The following is a 16,433-nucleotide window of genomic DNA, read 5'->3' as shown; positions in this document are numbered from 1 at the left end:
GGCCATGGAGGAACGCTGCTTACTGGTTTGCTCCTCTGGCCCCTGCTCAGCTTGCTCTCTTATCCAACACAGGCCCACCTGCCCAGGGATGGCACCACCCACAGTGGGCTGGGCCCTCCCATATCACTCATCAAGAAGATGCCCCTCATGGCCACAGGCCAGTCCAATAGAGGCAATTCCCCAACTGAAACTCCCTCAACCCAGGTGTGTCAAGTTGACACTAAAGCTATCCAGTACAATTGACCCCTTGTCAACTTGACACACAAATACGTCACTATTAAACCATAAGCGTTCCAGTTCTTGTCCCCAAGATATGTTAACATTAATATCACAACATAAGACAGTACAATCTTAAAAACTCCACAGTCCTTAAAAAATCCAAACACTTAAAGGTTCATAGTCTCTTTTAAAAGTCTCTTAACTGTGGGTTTCTGTAAAATCCAAAACAAGTACTGTCTTATTTCAAAGGGAAGAATCGGGCACACCTAAGCAAAACCAAAGTCCAGCAAAGTAGCTCAAGGCTGGACATCTGGGATTCACTCATGATCTTCTGGCCTCCAAAGGGTTCTGGCAGCTCCACTGCTCTGACTCTGCAGTCCACAGTACAAACAGCTCATCTCGCAGACCCAGGCCAGCTCCATTCTATACCTGCCGCTGTCCTTGGTGTTTGTCCCATGGTCCCAGCATCTCCAAAAAGCTGGGGTCTCCACTGAAACTGAGGCTACACCTTCACCAATGGCCTCTTCTTGCCTCTGGGGTACAAAGCCTCAGATTCTCTCCATGACCCCTTCAATCCTGGGGTCTTCACTACAACTGAAGCTGAACTTTCACCTATGGCCTTTCCTGGCCTCTCAGAGTGCCAAGCTTCAGCTGCTCTCTGTGACACCTTCACGCCTTCAACACTAGAACCATGCAGGAGACTCTTACACATTACCAAGTCCTGCTTCCAGCTTGAGATAGAGGTACGGGTCCCCTCTGTGTGCTGACCCTGAGGAAATACCTCTCAGAAGACTTTACCACAGAGATGCTGGTATCTTGTTACTTACAACTAACTTTTCAGCCCCAGCTAACCAGCATCAATTGTCCCAGTAAAGCAAAGGTTTTACTTCAGGTTCTGGTATCTTCTTAATCACAGCTGATTCTTCAGCTCCAGCCAGCCAGAACCCACAGATTCTCAATACAAAATATCAGACGAACAGCCCTGATAGTCTCCACCTCCCTTTGAAGCATCTAAAGCCAGGCCTTCATCATCCATAACTCTTTCAACATAACTGTTCCAAGCTCCACAGCAACAAACTCTGAGCACACAATGGCTTTTCCAGCTCAAAGTTTCAAACACTTCCACAATCCTCCAACGACAGGCCTGTCACAAAAGTGCCCTACTCTCTGGTACCTATTTCTGTTCTGGTTTGTTTCTCTGTTGCTGTGACAAAACACTCTGAACAATTCCAACTTGGAGAGGGAAGTATTTATTTAGCTTACACCTCTTGGGCCACAGTTCATCAGGGAGCCCAAGGTGGGAACTCAGGGCAAGAATTGGAGCTGTCTTGCTCCTCTGATCAGCCTGCTTTCTTATGCAACACAGGCCCACCTGCCCAGGGGTGGCACCACCCACAGTGGGCTGGGCCCTCCCATATTACTCATCAAGAAGATGGCCCTCAGACACGGCCACAGGCCAGTCCAATAGAGGAAATTCCCCAACTGAGGCTCCTCAACCCAGGTGTGTCAAGTAGACACTAAAGCTATCCAGCACAGATGTCACCATCCTAATTATGGGAATCTGTGATTATATTAGGTTACATGGAAAAGGGGAAATTAAGGCTATAGGTGGAATTAAGGCAGCTAACCAACTGACCTTAACCTAACCAATTCACCCAGTGAATTCAATATAATCACAAGGCTCCTTCAAAGTGGCAGAAGAATGCAAGAGTCAGAGAACCAGAGAAACAAAAAAGCATGAAGAGCACATGGCTCAAGCTTGCTGGAAGAGGGGGTCAGCCATGAGCCAAAGAATATAGGCAGCCTCTGAAAGCCCAGGAAGGGAATTCTGCCCTAGAGTCCCCCAGATGAGCACAACTCTGCTCAGACCTTGCCTTCAACCTAGAAAGAACATTTTGGACATCTCTCCCCAAGAATTATGAGATAATAAATGTGTGCTGATTGATCCACTACATTTGCATGAACTTGTTACAGCAACGATAGACCAATACACCTTATGAGTCATGAATACAAATGGCTGGAGGCTGAGTGCAGGGAGCAGGCTGAGGCAGCATGGTGGAAGAGGCTCACCCTTGCTGAATTATTAAGTAACTCATTCAACAAATACTTATTGAGTGCTTTCCTAGGTACCAGACACTACCTAGCTACTAAAGACATACAGTAAATAAAGGGATATAAGACCTGCTCCCAGGAAACTTTATTCCAGCAGAGTAAACAGATAAGTAGAAAACAAATAAATAGAAACAGATAGGGGCCAGCAGATGGCTTAGCGGGTAAATGTGCTTATCTGAGTTTGATCCCCAGGATCCACATGGTAGAAGGAGAGAACTGACTCCCCAAAGTTATCCTCCAATCTCCACATGCACACTGTGGCATGCACACTCTTGCATACATACATACACACACACACACACACACACACACAGAGTAATAATTATAATGATTCTAAAAGAGGAAGTAAAATGCATGATGTACTGGATAGGGCTAAACGTTAAAGAGAAAAATGACAGAGTCAAATTCTTGGGCCCCAGAACTGTTGCCTCCATTTGGGCAGAGGCTTAGCCTCACTCCTTTGGGAGTGAGAACTTCTTCAAGTTGCTGTTCTTGCAACCAAGTGATCCATACCCTGTGTGCTGAAAGCACACTAGGCAGGTCCCCATACATTCTTGGTACAGCCCCAGAGCACAGGCTCCTTTCCTAATGAGAGCAGTCCATTTATGGAGTCACCAGCATTCATGGTAATGTTGACACAGCCAACAACAGCAAGCCCCCCACTCATGAAATTCAACTTCCTGCCCATTCCCTTTTATGTATATGAGTGTTTTGCCTGCATAATTATGTAAGTGTTCCTATGTCCTGTGAGGGTCTCAGATCCCCTGGAATTAGAGTTACTGATGACTGCTAACTGCCATATGGGTGCTGGAAACCCAACCTGGGTCCTCTACAAGAGCAGCCAGTGCTCACAACCACTAAGCCAACTCTCCAGCCCCTCCTTATGCCTTTTGTTGTTGTCCCTAGGCTGAGCCTGCCAAGAAACACCATGCCGTGATTTCCCATTCAACTATACCAGAGCATTGGAACATTGGTGGTTCAGTGGTAGAATTCTCAACTACACCAGAGCCTCCCAGCCTGTACCCTACATTATCTCTCCCACCACATTTAGACATCAGGGTCCTTGATATTGTCAGCTGCAGAGAAAGGAAAAGGGAGAAGGAGACTAAGAGAGAGGGAGACGAAGACGGAGAGGGAGAGGGAGTGTATAAAGAGACCATCAAAGAACGCAGTTCACTCCACCTTGCTCGCCCACTTGGTCCCTCACCCACTGGGCTGCCGCCTTGATGCTCTCTGTCTTAGTGACATCCAAGAGGATGGTCTGCAGCTGGTAGGAGGTGTCCTGCTGAAGTTTCTGGGCCCCTTCCTCGGTGAAGCAAGCCGCGAGCACTCGCATGCCCCGATCAACCAACTGTCTGGCCAACAGGTTCCCAAAGCCGGAATCACAGCCCGTGATGAACACATACTTCTCTGAGAGGTTGCGAACCAGATTGCAGTTCTTGAACCAGCGATACATAAAAGAAAGGTCAGTGAGGGCCGCCATTGGAGCTGATGGCCAAGGATGGGGTTCAGGAGACAGCAGGGTAGGCTGGTCCCCAGAGCCCAGTAGGCAGCTTGCTGAAACCCACAGAGGAGAGCTTCTAGTACTTGCAACAGAAGCAGGGCCCTTGGGTGAGCCACTCTGTAATTTTATAGGTGGATGAATTACCATACCAATTAGCCCAACGCAAGAAATTCAAGTCTAACCTGAAGCCTTCTTTATTGCCTCTGACAAGGTGACTGCCCTGGTTACTGTTTCCTTCTCACCCCCTGCCCCTGATGGATGAAGGAGCCCAAAATGGGAAAACTCACTGCAGTGTGGATCCAAGTGGTGGCTCACCTTGGGGGCATGAGAGATCAAAAGAAGGCTCAGCTTTGATCTGAGCTCTCTTAAGAAAACCCCACCCCAATCTTACCTCTTGCCTAGGGATCAAAAACATTTGTCATGAGTCCAGGCATGTCAATAAAATTAATTTCTATTATCTAAAACAAAATTGGATTGTGCCCTCCAAATTCCAGGAGAAATGAACTCCAGATCACCAACTATTTGAGATCTTTTATTTATTATATTGTAATTTTTGAAGCAGAATCTCACTATGTAGCCCCTAGCTGGCCTGGCCTGAACTTACTACGTAAACCAGTTTGGCCTTAAACTTGTGGCAATCCTTCTGCCTCTACCAGATGCTGGGATTTTAGGCAAGTATCACCATGCCTTACATCTTTGGCGGTTTTAAGTGAGTGTCTATCATAACAGATGATGAAAACACAGGGTTTCTTCAGGTTGGGTGTGACTCTACTGTACTGACTCCAGAGGCAGCAGGCCCTCCTATAGGAGAGATGGGAGATACAAGGCTTAACTTCTAGAAAGCAGATAGACTGAGAGACAGCCAGGTGTGGTGCCACACATTTGTAATCCCAGCTCTTGGGAGGTGGAAGCAGGAGGATTGGGAGTTCAAAGTCATCCAGCTAGAGGTCAGTCTGGGGTGCAGGAGGCCCTATCTCAAGCAAAAAAAAAGAAAAAAACAAAAGCAAAACACAAAAAACCACCAGAAGCAGCCAGGACCTTGGTAATTGTTGTGGATGGTAGTCAAGTTACCAGCAAGGTATACTACAAGTCAGTCCCATATTTTATCCACCCATGCCATTGTAGGAAGCCATTTACTAAGGGCACATCAGCAGCCCCAGGAAGAGGTTCTGGGGGAAGGCATCTTGCTTCTATCTTAAGGACCAGGCACATTCTAGGTGATTTGATGAGCTGAGGAGACTAAAGGGAGGCCAAGTCCTTCCCTGCAAGGGACTATGAAGTCATTTGACACAATGACTGATTGGATGTGCAGAAGGAAAGGAGGCCAGAAGTCAAAGTTATTTGAAGGTATGGGGCCAAGGGCAGGTAGAATGCAGATAGCAAGAGAAGTCAGGAAGCAACGGCAGCAGGAGGGAGAATAAGGAGTGGACGGCAATGATATGAGGCTCACTGAGACTGAGGTGAGGTTGGATGAGCTCACAGCAGCTGAGGGAAGGGCTCGGGCAAAGTCTTGGCTCTGAGAAGAATGATTCATACGGGGAGCAGAGGCTGCTCCACGTGAGGACCAAGACTTGGAAACATGTCAGGGTCAGGACTTAGAAAGAGATCCCAGGTAATGGGGCAGAGAACTCACAAAAAGTTAGGGAGGAAGCTGCTAAAACACAGGAAATAAGGAAATTGGTCAGGTGTGAGTAGTGAGGGACCACACCCAGGACTGTATAAACTGCAGGGACAGAGTGATGCTGAGGCTAGGGCGGTTCCTTGGCTCACCCTCCAGGGTCACCAACTCCTCAGCATGAGCCCAGTCATCAACTTGCATCTTCCCTGTTTAGAGAGTGTAATACAGAAGCAGGGCCCAAAAGTGAGAGAGAGAGAGAGAGAGAGAGAGAGAGAGAGAGAGAGAGAGAGCTCCATGTTACACTATTTACCAACTCTGGCCAGCCACAGAATTGGGTGAAACTGGTGTCACCTCAGCAAGGCCATTCTGTGTGTGTGTGGGTGGGGAGGTCAGGTCACAAGCCCATCTCTGAAGATCTAAAGCCCATGTGTGATGGAGGTGAGGTGTGGGGTCTCTCCCTTTCTTCGTGGGTGGTTGGCCACTGGTCCACAAGGACAAAGGGAGCAGAAGCGACGAGCGGGGTCAGGACGGCCAGTGAGCACCGATGGAAGAAAGCCCTTCCGGGGAGGCATGTTCAATGATGCAAACAGCTCCAGACTCAGTGAAACAGCTCCGTTTATTCAGTGGGAGAACTAGGGAAAATATAGTGTGGAAGCAGTAGCCAATGCCTCAGCTGATAGGTGCTCATAGTATGCTTTATTTACATGTGGCAGTGGGCTCCTATCACATAAGAAACACCTTGGGGTAGTTTTACTCCAGGTAACTATGCCAAAGGTCATGTTCCAAATAAGGTCAGGCATCTGGGCTTGGTGGCACTTTCCTGGTAAGTCAGGCAGAGAGCAGGAGGCCCCCTGCTGAGAAGGGGAGTCCTTCCATATAGCACCAAGCCCCTTAGAGCTATCTGGACATGGAGTACTACAACCCTAGCAGCAGGGTTCCCCAACAGTGAGGCGCGGCAGAAGCAAACCTACATGCTTCATACCTTCCGTAAGGAATGGTAGGTACATCCTGTACTGGATTGGCAAGCATCCCTCAGTCTCTGTTGGCCTCCTGGGTGAGTGTTCAAGGAAGTTATACCTGGGAGAAGTCAGTCCCTCAAGGACTGAGCAGGTCAAGGGGCAGCAGGCATCTCAGTTCTCAGGGATACAGGTGTCTGGCCCTGGAGAAGGATGATTCAGAATTGACCCAATATAGGCCTGGGCTGGATCCAGCCACCTGCTAGACCACCCTGCTGACTCTGGCCAAGGCAGTGGGCCCCCAGGGTCAAATGAAAATTGTGGGCTAAGAACTATAGGATCACATACAGGACTTGGTGTGCCTCCCACTTTCACATGCCAGCCCTCCCCACTGAGCTGGCACTTGAAGCCTGAGAGTTCAGGATGTGGATGCCCTCTCAAACCCATTCTGTGTCTACAAGAATCTTCAGAAGAGAAAAGTCCTCACTTCCTCCATCCTGTGAGAGGACAGGGGCTGGTTGTGCCAAGACTTACCCTGAGGAGGTAGACTGGAGACAGAGCAGGTATAGACTGAGTCCAGTTCCCCTGCCCCTGCTCATCCCCCTCCCTCAAGTAAGTGAAAATTCCTCTAAATGGCAGGTAGACTTTGAATCTTCAGAGCCTTGAATGACAGTCTAAGAAACAGGATGCAAATATGTGCAATTGGATCTCCATACCTCAGTTAAAAAATGGGGTTCATTCTTGGTATCCCCCAGAATCCTAATTAATAGCTCAGGAAAAACTTAGGGTAGACAGGAGGAGGCAGAGGACCTACACACAAATCTGAAGTCTTTAAAAAAATTTTAATAGCAGGGCATAGTAGCACATGCCTTTAATCCCAGCACTCGGGAGGCAGAGGCAGGCAGATCTCTGTGCAGTTGAGGCCAGCCTGGTTTTCATTATCGAATCTAGGCCAGCTGTGGCTACAGGGAGACCTTGTCTCAAAAGGACCAAAAAAAATTTTTTTAATGTATTTTTTATTTAAAATTTTATTTTTATTTTATGTGTATGAGTGTTTTGCCTACCATGTATGTAAGTACATGTCCTAGTTTATTTCTCCATTGCTGTGACAAAATACTTTAACCAATACCAACTTGGGGAGGAAAGGGTTTATTTTATCTTACATCTCCTGGGTTCATCAGGGAGCCCAAGGTAGGAACTCAGGGCAGGAACCTAGAGGCAGGAGCTGGAGCACAGACCATGGAGGGACTCTGCTTACTGGCTTGTTCCACTGGCCCATGCTCAGCTTGCTTTCTAATGCAACATAGGCCCACCTGCCCAGGGGTAGCACCACCCACAGTGGGCTGGGCCCTCCCACATCACTCAGCAATCAAGATGCCCCACAGACATGGCCACAGGCTCCCTCAACCCAAGTGTGTCAAATTGACACTAAAGCTATCCAGCACAGTACACCTGCACCATGGAAAGCCTGCAGAGACCAGAAGAGGGTGCAGAATTCCCTGGAACTAGAGTTAACAGATGGTTGTTAGCTGCCAGGTGGGTTTTGGGAATTGAACCCAGGTCCTCTGGAAGAGCAGATAATGCCTTTAACTGCTGAGGCATCTCTCTAGCCAGGACCTGAATTATTGAGAAGTCCCTCCTACCTGTCTATTCCCCATCCATGACACATTATCACCATCTAGCAACTCACTAGATCCTACCATCTACTCTAGGTTTCATAGCACCTTGGGGACTTCAGTAGACCATAGCATCCACCAGAGAGGTAGCCATGTAGCTCACAGGGAGGTGGGCATCCTTGGTATCCCAACCTTGTGAGACCAGGTACAAATGGTTCATGTAGCCAGCACATTCTCCATGAAATTTGTTACCCTGGACAGATTCAACTTATGCATTGTTAAAACACTTTCATGAATTTTTAGATCTGTTTAATGTAATCTTTCCACTTCTACTTACAGCTCTAAATCAGGAGGAAAGTTTATGCATCCTTGGCTCCACGATGATATGTCCTGAATCTAATGTATCCACATTCTCCAAGGGGACCCCACCCTTACCCCAGAAACATTCTATACTAAGATGTATCTGGCTCTTTGGAATATAGGGGCCAGAGACGCTGAAGATCTCTGCTAATAGAGCCCATACACATAAAAACCAGCTATCTTTAAACCCAGCTATCTGAGTGTGTCTGACCCCAGCTATTATGAGTTCTCAGGTGTTTGTTCTTTAATTGTAGTATTTTTTTCAAAATATTGAGGGATTCAAAAGTAGGTATGGTAGTATGTGCCTGTGGTCCCAGCTACTTGGGGTGCTGAGCTGGGAAGGTGCTCCAACATATGAACAAGAGTCAAACCTGGGAAACATACCAAGACCTTTTGTTTTAAAAAAGGGAGTGAGTGGGCTAGGGATAGGTAAATTGCTTGCCTTGCAAGCACAATGACCTGAATTCAATTCCTAGCACCCACATAAAGATGCCAAGTATGATGGTGTAATCTTGTAATCCCAATGCTAGGAAGACAGAGACATGAAGATCTGAGGTGCTCACTAGCCAGCCAGTCTAGCCTAATTAGTGAGCTCCAGGCCAAGAAGAGAGCCCCTCTCAAAGGAGATGGATGGTGGTCCTAAGGTTGTCTTCTGTATTCCACACACACAAACATACATGCAAGTGCACACATATGCACACACATATGTGCATTTAAACAGAGAGTTGGCAGAATGCTTACTAACATGCATGAAGCCCTGGGTTCAGTCCCTAGTACTGCATAAACTAGGCATGGTGGTGCACTCCTGTGATTCCAGCACTTGGGAGTTAGAGGGAGGAGAATCAGAAGTTCAAGGTTGTCTTCAACTATATAGTGAGTTTGAGGCCAGTTGGGACATGTGAGATCCTGTCTCAAAACAAAAAGCAAAACAAAACAAAACCCCACAAAACCAAGCAGGGGTAGGACTCAGACAAGATACTAGTCCTAATTCTGATAAGCTTGGACTCTTTCTCTAAATCTGACCAACTGGCCACATGGCACCATGAGACTGGGGCAAAACAGCCCCTTTTTTTTGGGGGGGGAACTAGAGCCTGAAGGATGGACCATGACAGTGATAAAGGTACAAATAGGAACTAGGACTCCAGCAAGAAATCTGCTGCCCTTCCCACTATGTGTAGCTCAGTCATAAATACCAGAAACTTCTCCCATAAATCTCCTTGGCCTGCAGGCCAGCCTTGTCCCAGGCTTCCTGGAAGGACCCCACATGCCTCCAGTGTTGGTTAATCAGTCTTAAAGAAGTCAGACTCCATTATAGCCAACTACATACCGATTACATTCCAAAAAGGAAAGCTCTATCCTGTAGTGTAGATAGAAAAACGTAAGAATTTCAGAGACCTTGGAAGTCAAAACAAAAACAAAATCCAATTAAAATCTTAGGATTGGATCAGCTAGAAAGCCTAGGGAGTTGGAAAGTGCAGGAGCTGAGGCTAAAAATCATAATTATGGCATTTGGATATGCATTTGAATATTGAACTGTGTATTTGAATATTGCTGCAAGTATTTGGCATACACCAGCTTATGGTTCCAAATCTACATATTCTTTTTCCAAGGCACCAATTAAGAGCTCTCTCTATGTCCTACACATCCAATGAATCACCAGGTTTTCCTCCTTACTCCTCATCCCCCTTCCTCTGCTGCCCTAGGAAACTCATGCCAGTGCTCAGCTGAGCTATAACTGTGCCCACCTGCCTAATTACCCACCTGCCACGTCACAAGCTCATGATGGGATGAAGGGTAGGGAAGGAAGCTAGCATTTTTTTTCAAGCCTTCTAAACCTTTAAGGAAATTTGCAGGGAATACACAGGAGGTGTCCTCTTCACACAGACAATACCCAGAGAGGAATCTGGGTAGTATGTCTGTCTGTCTGTCCCTCCAGCTCCCCAGGCTCCTTCATCCATCGGTGGCTGCAGTGATGTTCTCTGGCTTGGTGTTCAGGATAACTATCTCCAGCTTGTCTGAAGTCTTCTTCCTCAGCTGCTCAGTTCTCTTCTCTCATGTAGCCTTACATGTCCAGCTGTCTGGTCAGTAGTTTCCCAAAGCTGGAGTCATGGCCTTCGATGAATACATACTTGTCATGGAGGTGACTTACCACCTGTCTCTCCCTGTACAAGCACAGGAGGTACCACAGGCCCACCAGGGCCACCAGAGAGAGCCACATGGCTTACAGAGGACAGGCACAGACACTGAGTCAAAATGAGCCTGGCCTCTGTTCAGACATGAAGAAGTAGGAACACCGAGGATATGGTGGGCAGAGGAGCCTGAAGGCTTCTGGCATAGAGTTCTCTCTTTCCTCCCTGACTACAATCTTTCTGGAACTTTCTATTCTGGTTCCACTTCTCTGCTCTTTGAATTGTTTTTGCAATTTTGATATAGAAATGCCCTTGGGTATTTCCTGCTTGCTCCAAAGGAAAACATGACTAGTTATTCAGCAAAACCTCTCTAGACTATTGATTTCTCTCTACCCCTGTGTCCATTTGATAATGCACACGTTTCACAACACACGCCCCACTCTGGTCAAATTCCATGCTTAGATTGTATCTTAATGTCTCACATGCCAGCACCCATGACTGAGGGAATTTCTGAACACAGGTAGCTGTTATTAAGAACCCGGACTTGGAATAAAGACAATTTACAACCACCTGCACCTGGGGGAAGCATGGCTGTAATCTGAACCAGGAGTTCAGATTGAAGTTGAACCAGGAGGATCATGAGGTTGAGGTCAACCTGGGCAATTTAGCAAGACATTGCCTCAAAATAAAGTGTATTTTTTAAAAATCTAGTGATGTCCCCCTCCAAGGCTCAGGGACTTTTGTAGAAGAGGTTGGTGGAAAGAATGTAAGAGCTGGAGGAAGGGGTGGAGTGTTAACTGGAAGTGTCCTCTGACCACTATGCCAGCAAGCTATACGCTCATCAAGGAGTAGAGGAGGGAGTCAGTTACCCTTCCCACCCAATCAGTCAACCTTAGCTGCATGTGGGGGAGGCACTAAGGATATTTAAGCTGAGAATACCAGGAGGCACCTTTCTCATCATTTTCTGTGGCTGTCAGGAAGTCATAGGATCTATATTTGAGTGTGGACCTTCCAGTGCAGCTGTAAATGGTGGACACCCACACCTCTTTAAATAAATCCCCACTCTATGCTCTGTTTTAAAAAAAAAGAAAATGATAGGTGTTTGGATAGATAGATGAGAGGGATCTGACTAGAATGCAAGTGGATGGACATGCACTGGGGAACGTCTGGGAACACTGACTTGACATAGTGGGCCTTAACACCCAAGACAAGAATATATGGGTTCCGGGGGGTGGGGAGCTATGGGAGGGTTCTGGTAGGGATGGAGCTATAAAGATGATTCAGATTGTTTGAGATATTCTGTATGAAATGCAACTAAATTTAATACAAACGAAAAAAACTTAAAAAAACAGAGGAAGAAAGAAAATGGATGTGTCTCTAATGTGCACTACAAGATTGCTTCTTCTAATGGTATCTTTGGCCTGGGCTGTTGGACTTGAAGGAGGTACAGACTGACTGTATGAGGAATGTAAGTTTCAAGATCTCCGTTCATGCTTATTTAGGGTTAACTGAGGAGGCACCCCTACAGAGACCACGGACGTGGAAGGCTGCAGAGGCAGAGCCAAGGGTCTGGAGCTAGGAGGCAGCTAGTCCTGTTACTATAGGTTAAGTGGAGTAAGTCGAAGACATGAAGAAGGAGGAGGATGAGAAAGAGGAGGAGGAGGAGGGGAAGCAAGGAACCCGATGATGAGTGAGTGTACAGGGCAGAGCCCCTAGCGGCTTCTTTTTGCACTCTTCTGTGCCAGAATCTCAGTTAAACAGATGAATAGGGCCAGGCTGAGCACTGAAGGAGTCCAAAGCTCCCTGTGATCCAGAAATGGACTGGCGTGGCCCCTGACACTCACTCTGCTCCAGATCCTGTGTTAAGATCTTTCCTTTTCATTGGAACCTGTTGCATGCAGAATCCAGACAAAGCATGTCCTTCCGACATGAACCCAACAGGGGGAAAAAAAAACCCAGTGTGGAATGATGGCAGAACCCGTTTCAATGGCACCTTTTCCAAGAGTTCAAAGTCTAACCCTGAGAGAAAAAACTCACCAAATATATACCCAAACACTTGACTGTCACTCCTCAAAACCATCAAGGTTGTCAAAACAAGGAATGTTGGGGAAACTATCCCATACAAAAGGAGAGATAGTGACTAAATAAACAACAATGATACCAAAAGACATTGGCTAAAATTGAGGGAATTCACATGAATGGTGATTTCCAGTTAATGCCACTATTGCTTCATTCATTATGACATATGCATTGCAATATCATAGATGTTCACAACAGGGGGAACTGGGCTTGGGGTATTAGAAACCGCCATACTTTCTTGTTAATTTTCTATAAATCTGTTCTAAAGAAGAAGAAGGAAAAAAAGCTAGTAATATAGCTCAGTGGTAGAGTGCTTGCTGAGCATGTATGACACCCTGTGTTCAAACCCGAGTAACCCTCCCCATCAAAAAGGGACACATTTACAAAGAAATCTTCTATGAACCTAGGTTTTCTCATCAGGATCAGAATCTACTCAGAGAACTAAATCATTCTCTCTAGAACAATAGGAAAAGGCCAATGGAAAGGGCAGGAAGACTTGGGCGTCCAAGTAGCAGAGCAGCTCTGTACAAGGAGGGTGTGGGGGACTCCAAACAGGAAGTCCGACCTCAGGAGCAAAGAAAACAGGAAGGAAGAAGAATGGGAACTGGAGTGAAACTTCCAGAACTACTGGGAGGGAAGAATAGAAAGACTTTCAGCTTCAAGGCACTGTTTCCCTGCTGCATGGATTCAGGTGGGCAAAACTGCAGCCACTGTGAGCTGTGACCACTGTGAATGACTAGACTAACCCCAGCCAGCTTCTCCTACATAGATTCCCAGCAAGCTATAGGTAGACGAAATCATTACATGGAGTTTGGGGAACTGTTCCTTGGCTTCAGAGACGTGTTTGATACCAGTTTAAAATAAACAAGGTACCCTCCAGCAAGAATGAAGACACGTTTTTTCTTCTTTTTAAAAATTTATTCTTGGAGCTGGAGAGGTGGCTCAACAGTTACAAGCACTGGCTGCTCTTGCAGAGGACCTGGTTTTAGTTCCCAGCACCCACATGATGGCTAACAATCATCCATAACTTCATTTCCAGAGGATCTAATGCCCTCTTCTGGCCTCCATGGACACTGCATGACACAAGTACACTTTTATAGAGGCTTTATAACACTCATACACATAAAAGTAAATAAATAAAAACATTTAATTTATTTACTCTTTCAGAATTTCATTCATGTATACATTGATCACATGCCTCCCCTGTATCTTGTGTTATCCCCTTCCTTCTCCCACTGTCCTAGTTTCTTCTTCATTGCTGTGACAAAATACTCTGACCAATACCAACTTGGGGAGGAAAGGGTTTATTCAGCTTACATCTCCCAGGTCACAGTTCATCAGGGAGCCCAAGGTAGGAACTCAGGGCAGGAACCTAGAAGCAGGAGCTGGAGCACAGGCCATGAAGGAACGCTGTTTACTGGCTTGCTCCCCTGGCCCCTGCTCAGCCTGCTTTCTTATGCAACACAGGCCCACCTGCCCAGCAGTGGCACCACCCACAGTGGGCTGGGCCCTCCCACATCACTCATCAAGAAGATACCCTTCAGACTTGGCCACAGGCCAGTCCAACAGAGGCAATTCCCCAACTGAAACTCCCTCAACCCAGGTGTGTCAAGTAGACACTAAAGCTCTCCAGCACACCCGCTAAACCCTTCTTTCAAAAAAGTCTCCTTCCTTCTTTCTGGGGTATATGTTTCTCTCTCTCTCTCTCTCTCTCTCTCTCTCTCTCTCCTCTCTCTCTCTTTCTGTAAGCAAACATTAACTACCCATAGCTCCTCAGAGAGGGATGGAGGCTTCTGCACCCTCTCCCCTTGGCTGATGAGCTAATGAAGTCACTTTGTCCTTGTGGGAATGACTTTTCTGGACAAATGGCATCTTACCTAATTTTGTAACTGAAGTTAATCTTATGGTTTGTGATCATTTAATATTATCTCAGCTTGTTTATAATGTAGACTGAGCATATAGCCTTGTCCCTGCCCCAGAGTAGTGTGTGTGTACATGTATGTGTGTTGTGAAAATCAAGCACTGAAAGCAGTAGCTATTTATTGGGAGCAACTAATTGTCCCATTTCAGTTGTAATGTAATCCATCATGGGATTAGATTGATAACTCCTGTTTGTGTTCGTGTCGCTGTTCTGCTTCAGTCAGGGTTAGATGGGGATATCCTGTGATAAGGTGGGCTCCTTTTTCCTTCCCATATCATGTTGGATGTACTGTTTCAATAAAGAGAAAGTAAGGCCTTTGAGAGAGCAGTTCAGAGAAACCAGAAGGACCAAGTTCTCAGAACAAATCAGTCTCGCTCCTGGTTATCAATGCCAAGGGATCAAGGGCACGAAATTCTCAGCAGCCAATGGGACCTACCAATTCTCATCCTTGCACATGTCCAGCTAAGGGAAGACCTAAGATCTCTTGAACAGGAACAAATTGCAGATTTCATTTCCTCAGTGACCTATGTCCCTTCAACTCCGAGTTCCCTAGGGCCACCCACACAGTCTCATTTCCCACTCCTCATAGCTACTGCCCCTTCTTACTCATCCTGACAGCAATACAAACTCTTGATGAGGAAGAGGAAGAGAAAGAGAAGGAAGTTAGAGACATAGCTGAGTTGGTGAACTATTTTCCACCCAAACATAAATACCTGAGTTCAATCTCCAGAATCCACATAGAAAAGTGTAGAGATTGGTACTTCTAATCCCTGTGCTGTGGAGGTGAAGACAGACAGATCCCTGGCACTTGATAGCCAAGCAGCCTGCCCGACCAGTAGAGTGAGTGATGCCATCTGAAAAAACAAAGTCAGTGGTACCAGAGGAATGACAGCAGAAGTTATCCTCCAGCGTCTATATGCATGTGCAACATGTGTAAAGTCACCCCCACAAAACATGCACCAGCACATACAAAAAACACACATGTATATACACAAAAAATAGAAAGAAAAGAAAAAAACTAACAAATAACAATAAACTAAGGTGGAGATAGTGATGTACGCCAGTAATTCCAGCCATCGAGGGCTGAAGACAAAGGAGCTTCACTTAAGCTCAGCCTGGGCTATGTACCCAGATCCTGTCTCAAAAATAAAATGAAATAAAATAAATTAAACATTAAAAAAATGAAATGGATGATCCACAACATTGGACATCAGCTTCTGTTTTCCCCTGGGACAGGAGTCATTGTTCAGTTATACCAAGTTAAAGAAAATTAAGACGCCTGGGGAAGTTCCTCAAAATGACAATTTAACTGAGCCCAGGAATCTCTGCCACTTTTTGCAAATGCTTTCTCTGCTCAGTCCACACTTGCGAAGATCATCACAAATTTCACAACATACAGAGCCAAGTCTCAGGAAGCCAGGGCAAGGTCAAGGGCACCCCTGGAACAAATGTGCAACAAATGTTGAACAAAAGATTAAAGATCAGTGCCCAGAAATGACACTGGTTCCATGCATCCAAAGAGGTGTGGGAACAAAGCTGGGAACAGGAGGAATGGCAAAGGACATAATCACAATGACTATGAGGCATGGTCAGTTAGTGAATTTTCAGGGAAGGGGCTAGTGAGAGGAGGAGGGCTTCAGTTCCCCAGGAACAGGGCCTGGGATCTGCCAGTCCAGTTTGGACACATTCTTGCATGCCCATTCTTCTGCCTTAGCCTGTGAGCTAGGTTACTTGGACATCTTGAAAGGAAGCAGTTACTTTTAGACTCAGTGGTAGGGAAACAGCTGAGAGAAGGCAGGTGATCCAGGTGACCTGTACTAACCCTCCTCAGGTGATTACCCCCTGTTCCCTGACTCTTCCTCCCAGTGGTCCTCACCTCACTGTTCTTCCACACCATAGTTCAAAACACGGGACACAGG

The 16,433-nt window shown here is 46.4% G+C and overlaps 1 protein-coding gene across 2 annotated transcripts in view; it reads right to left on the bottom strand.

The window, feature by feature from the left end:
* The window catches only part of Sdr9c7 (short chain dehydrogenase/reductase family 9C member 7), a 19,438-nt gene extending 8,577 nt beyond the window's left edge, over positions 1-10,861 (bottom strand). The window contains exons 1-2 of one of the 2 annotated variants that reach the window (XM_008828382.2): positions 10,511-10,861; positions 3,514-3,736 (exon numbers count right to left, since the gene is read on the bottom strand). In XM_008828382.2, coding sequence (XP_008826604.1) covers positions 3,514-3,736; positions 10,511-10,603 — 316 coding nt within the window. In that variant the 5' untranslated portion in view covers positions 10,604-10,861. Of the gene's footprint in view, positions 1-3,513; positions 3,894-10,510 lie in introns of those variants that run through there. The other variant, XM_008828383.2, reaches the window with a different exon arrangement.
* Positions 10,862-16,433: the final 5,572 nt, after the last annotated feature.

Source organism: Nannospalax galili, unplaced genomic scaffold (assembly GCF_000622305.1).
Source record: "Nannospalax galili isolate Female #2095 unplaced genomic scaffold, S.galili_v1.0 scaffold753, whole genome shotgun sequence".
Taxonomy (NCBI): domain Eukaryota; kingdom Metazoa; phylum Chordata; class Mammalia; order Rodentia; family Spalacidae; genus Nannospalax; species Nannospalax galili.
Note: the sequence above shows the minus strand (reverse complement) of the source record. Positions and strands in the feature narration are given on the sequence as shown.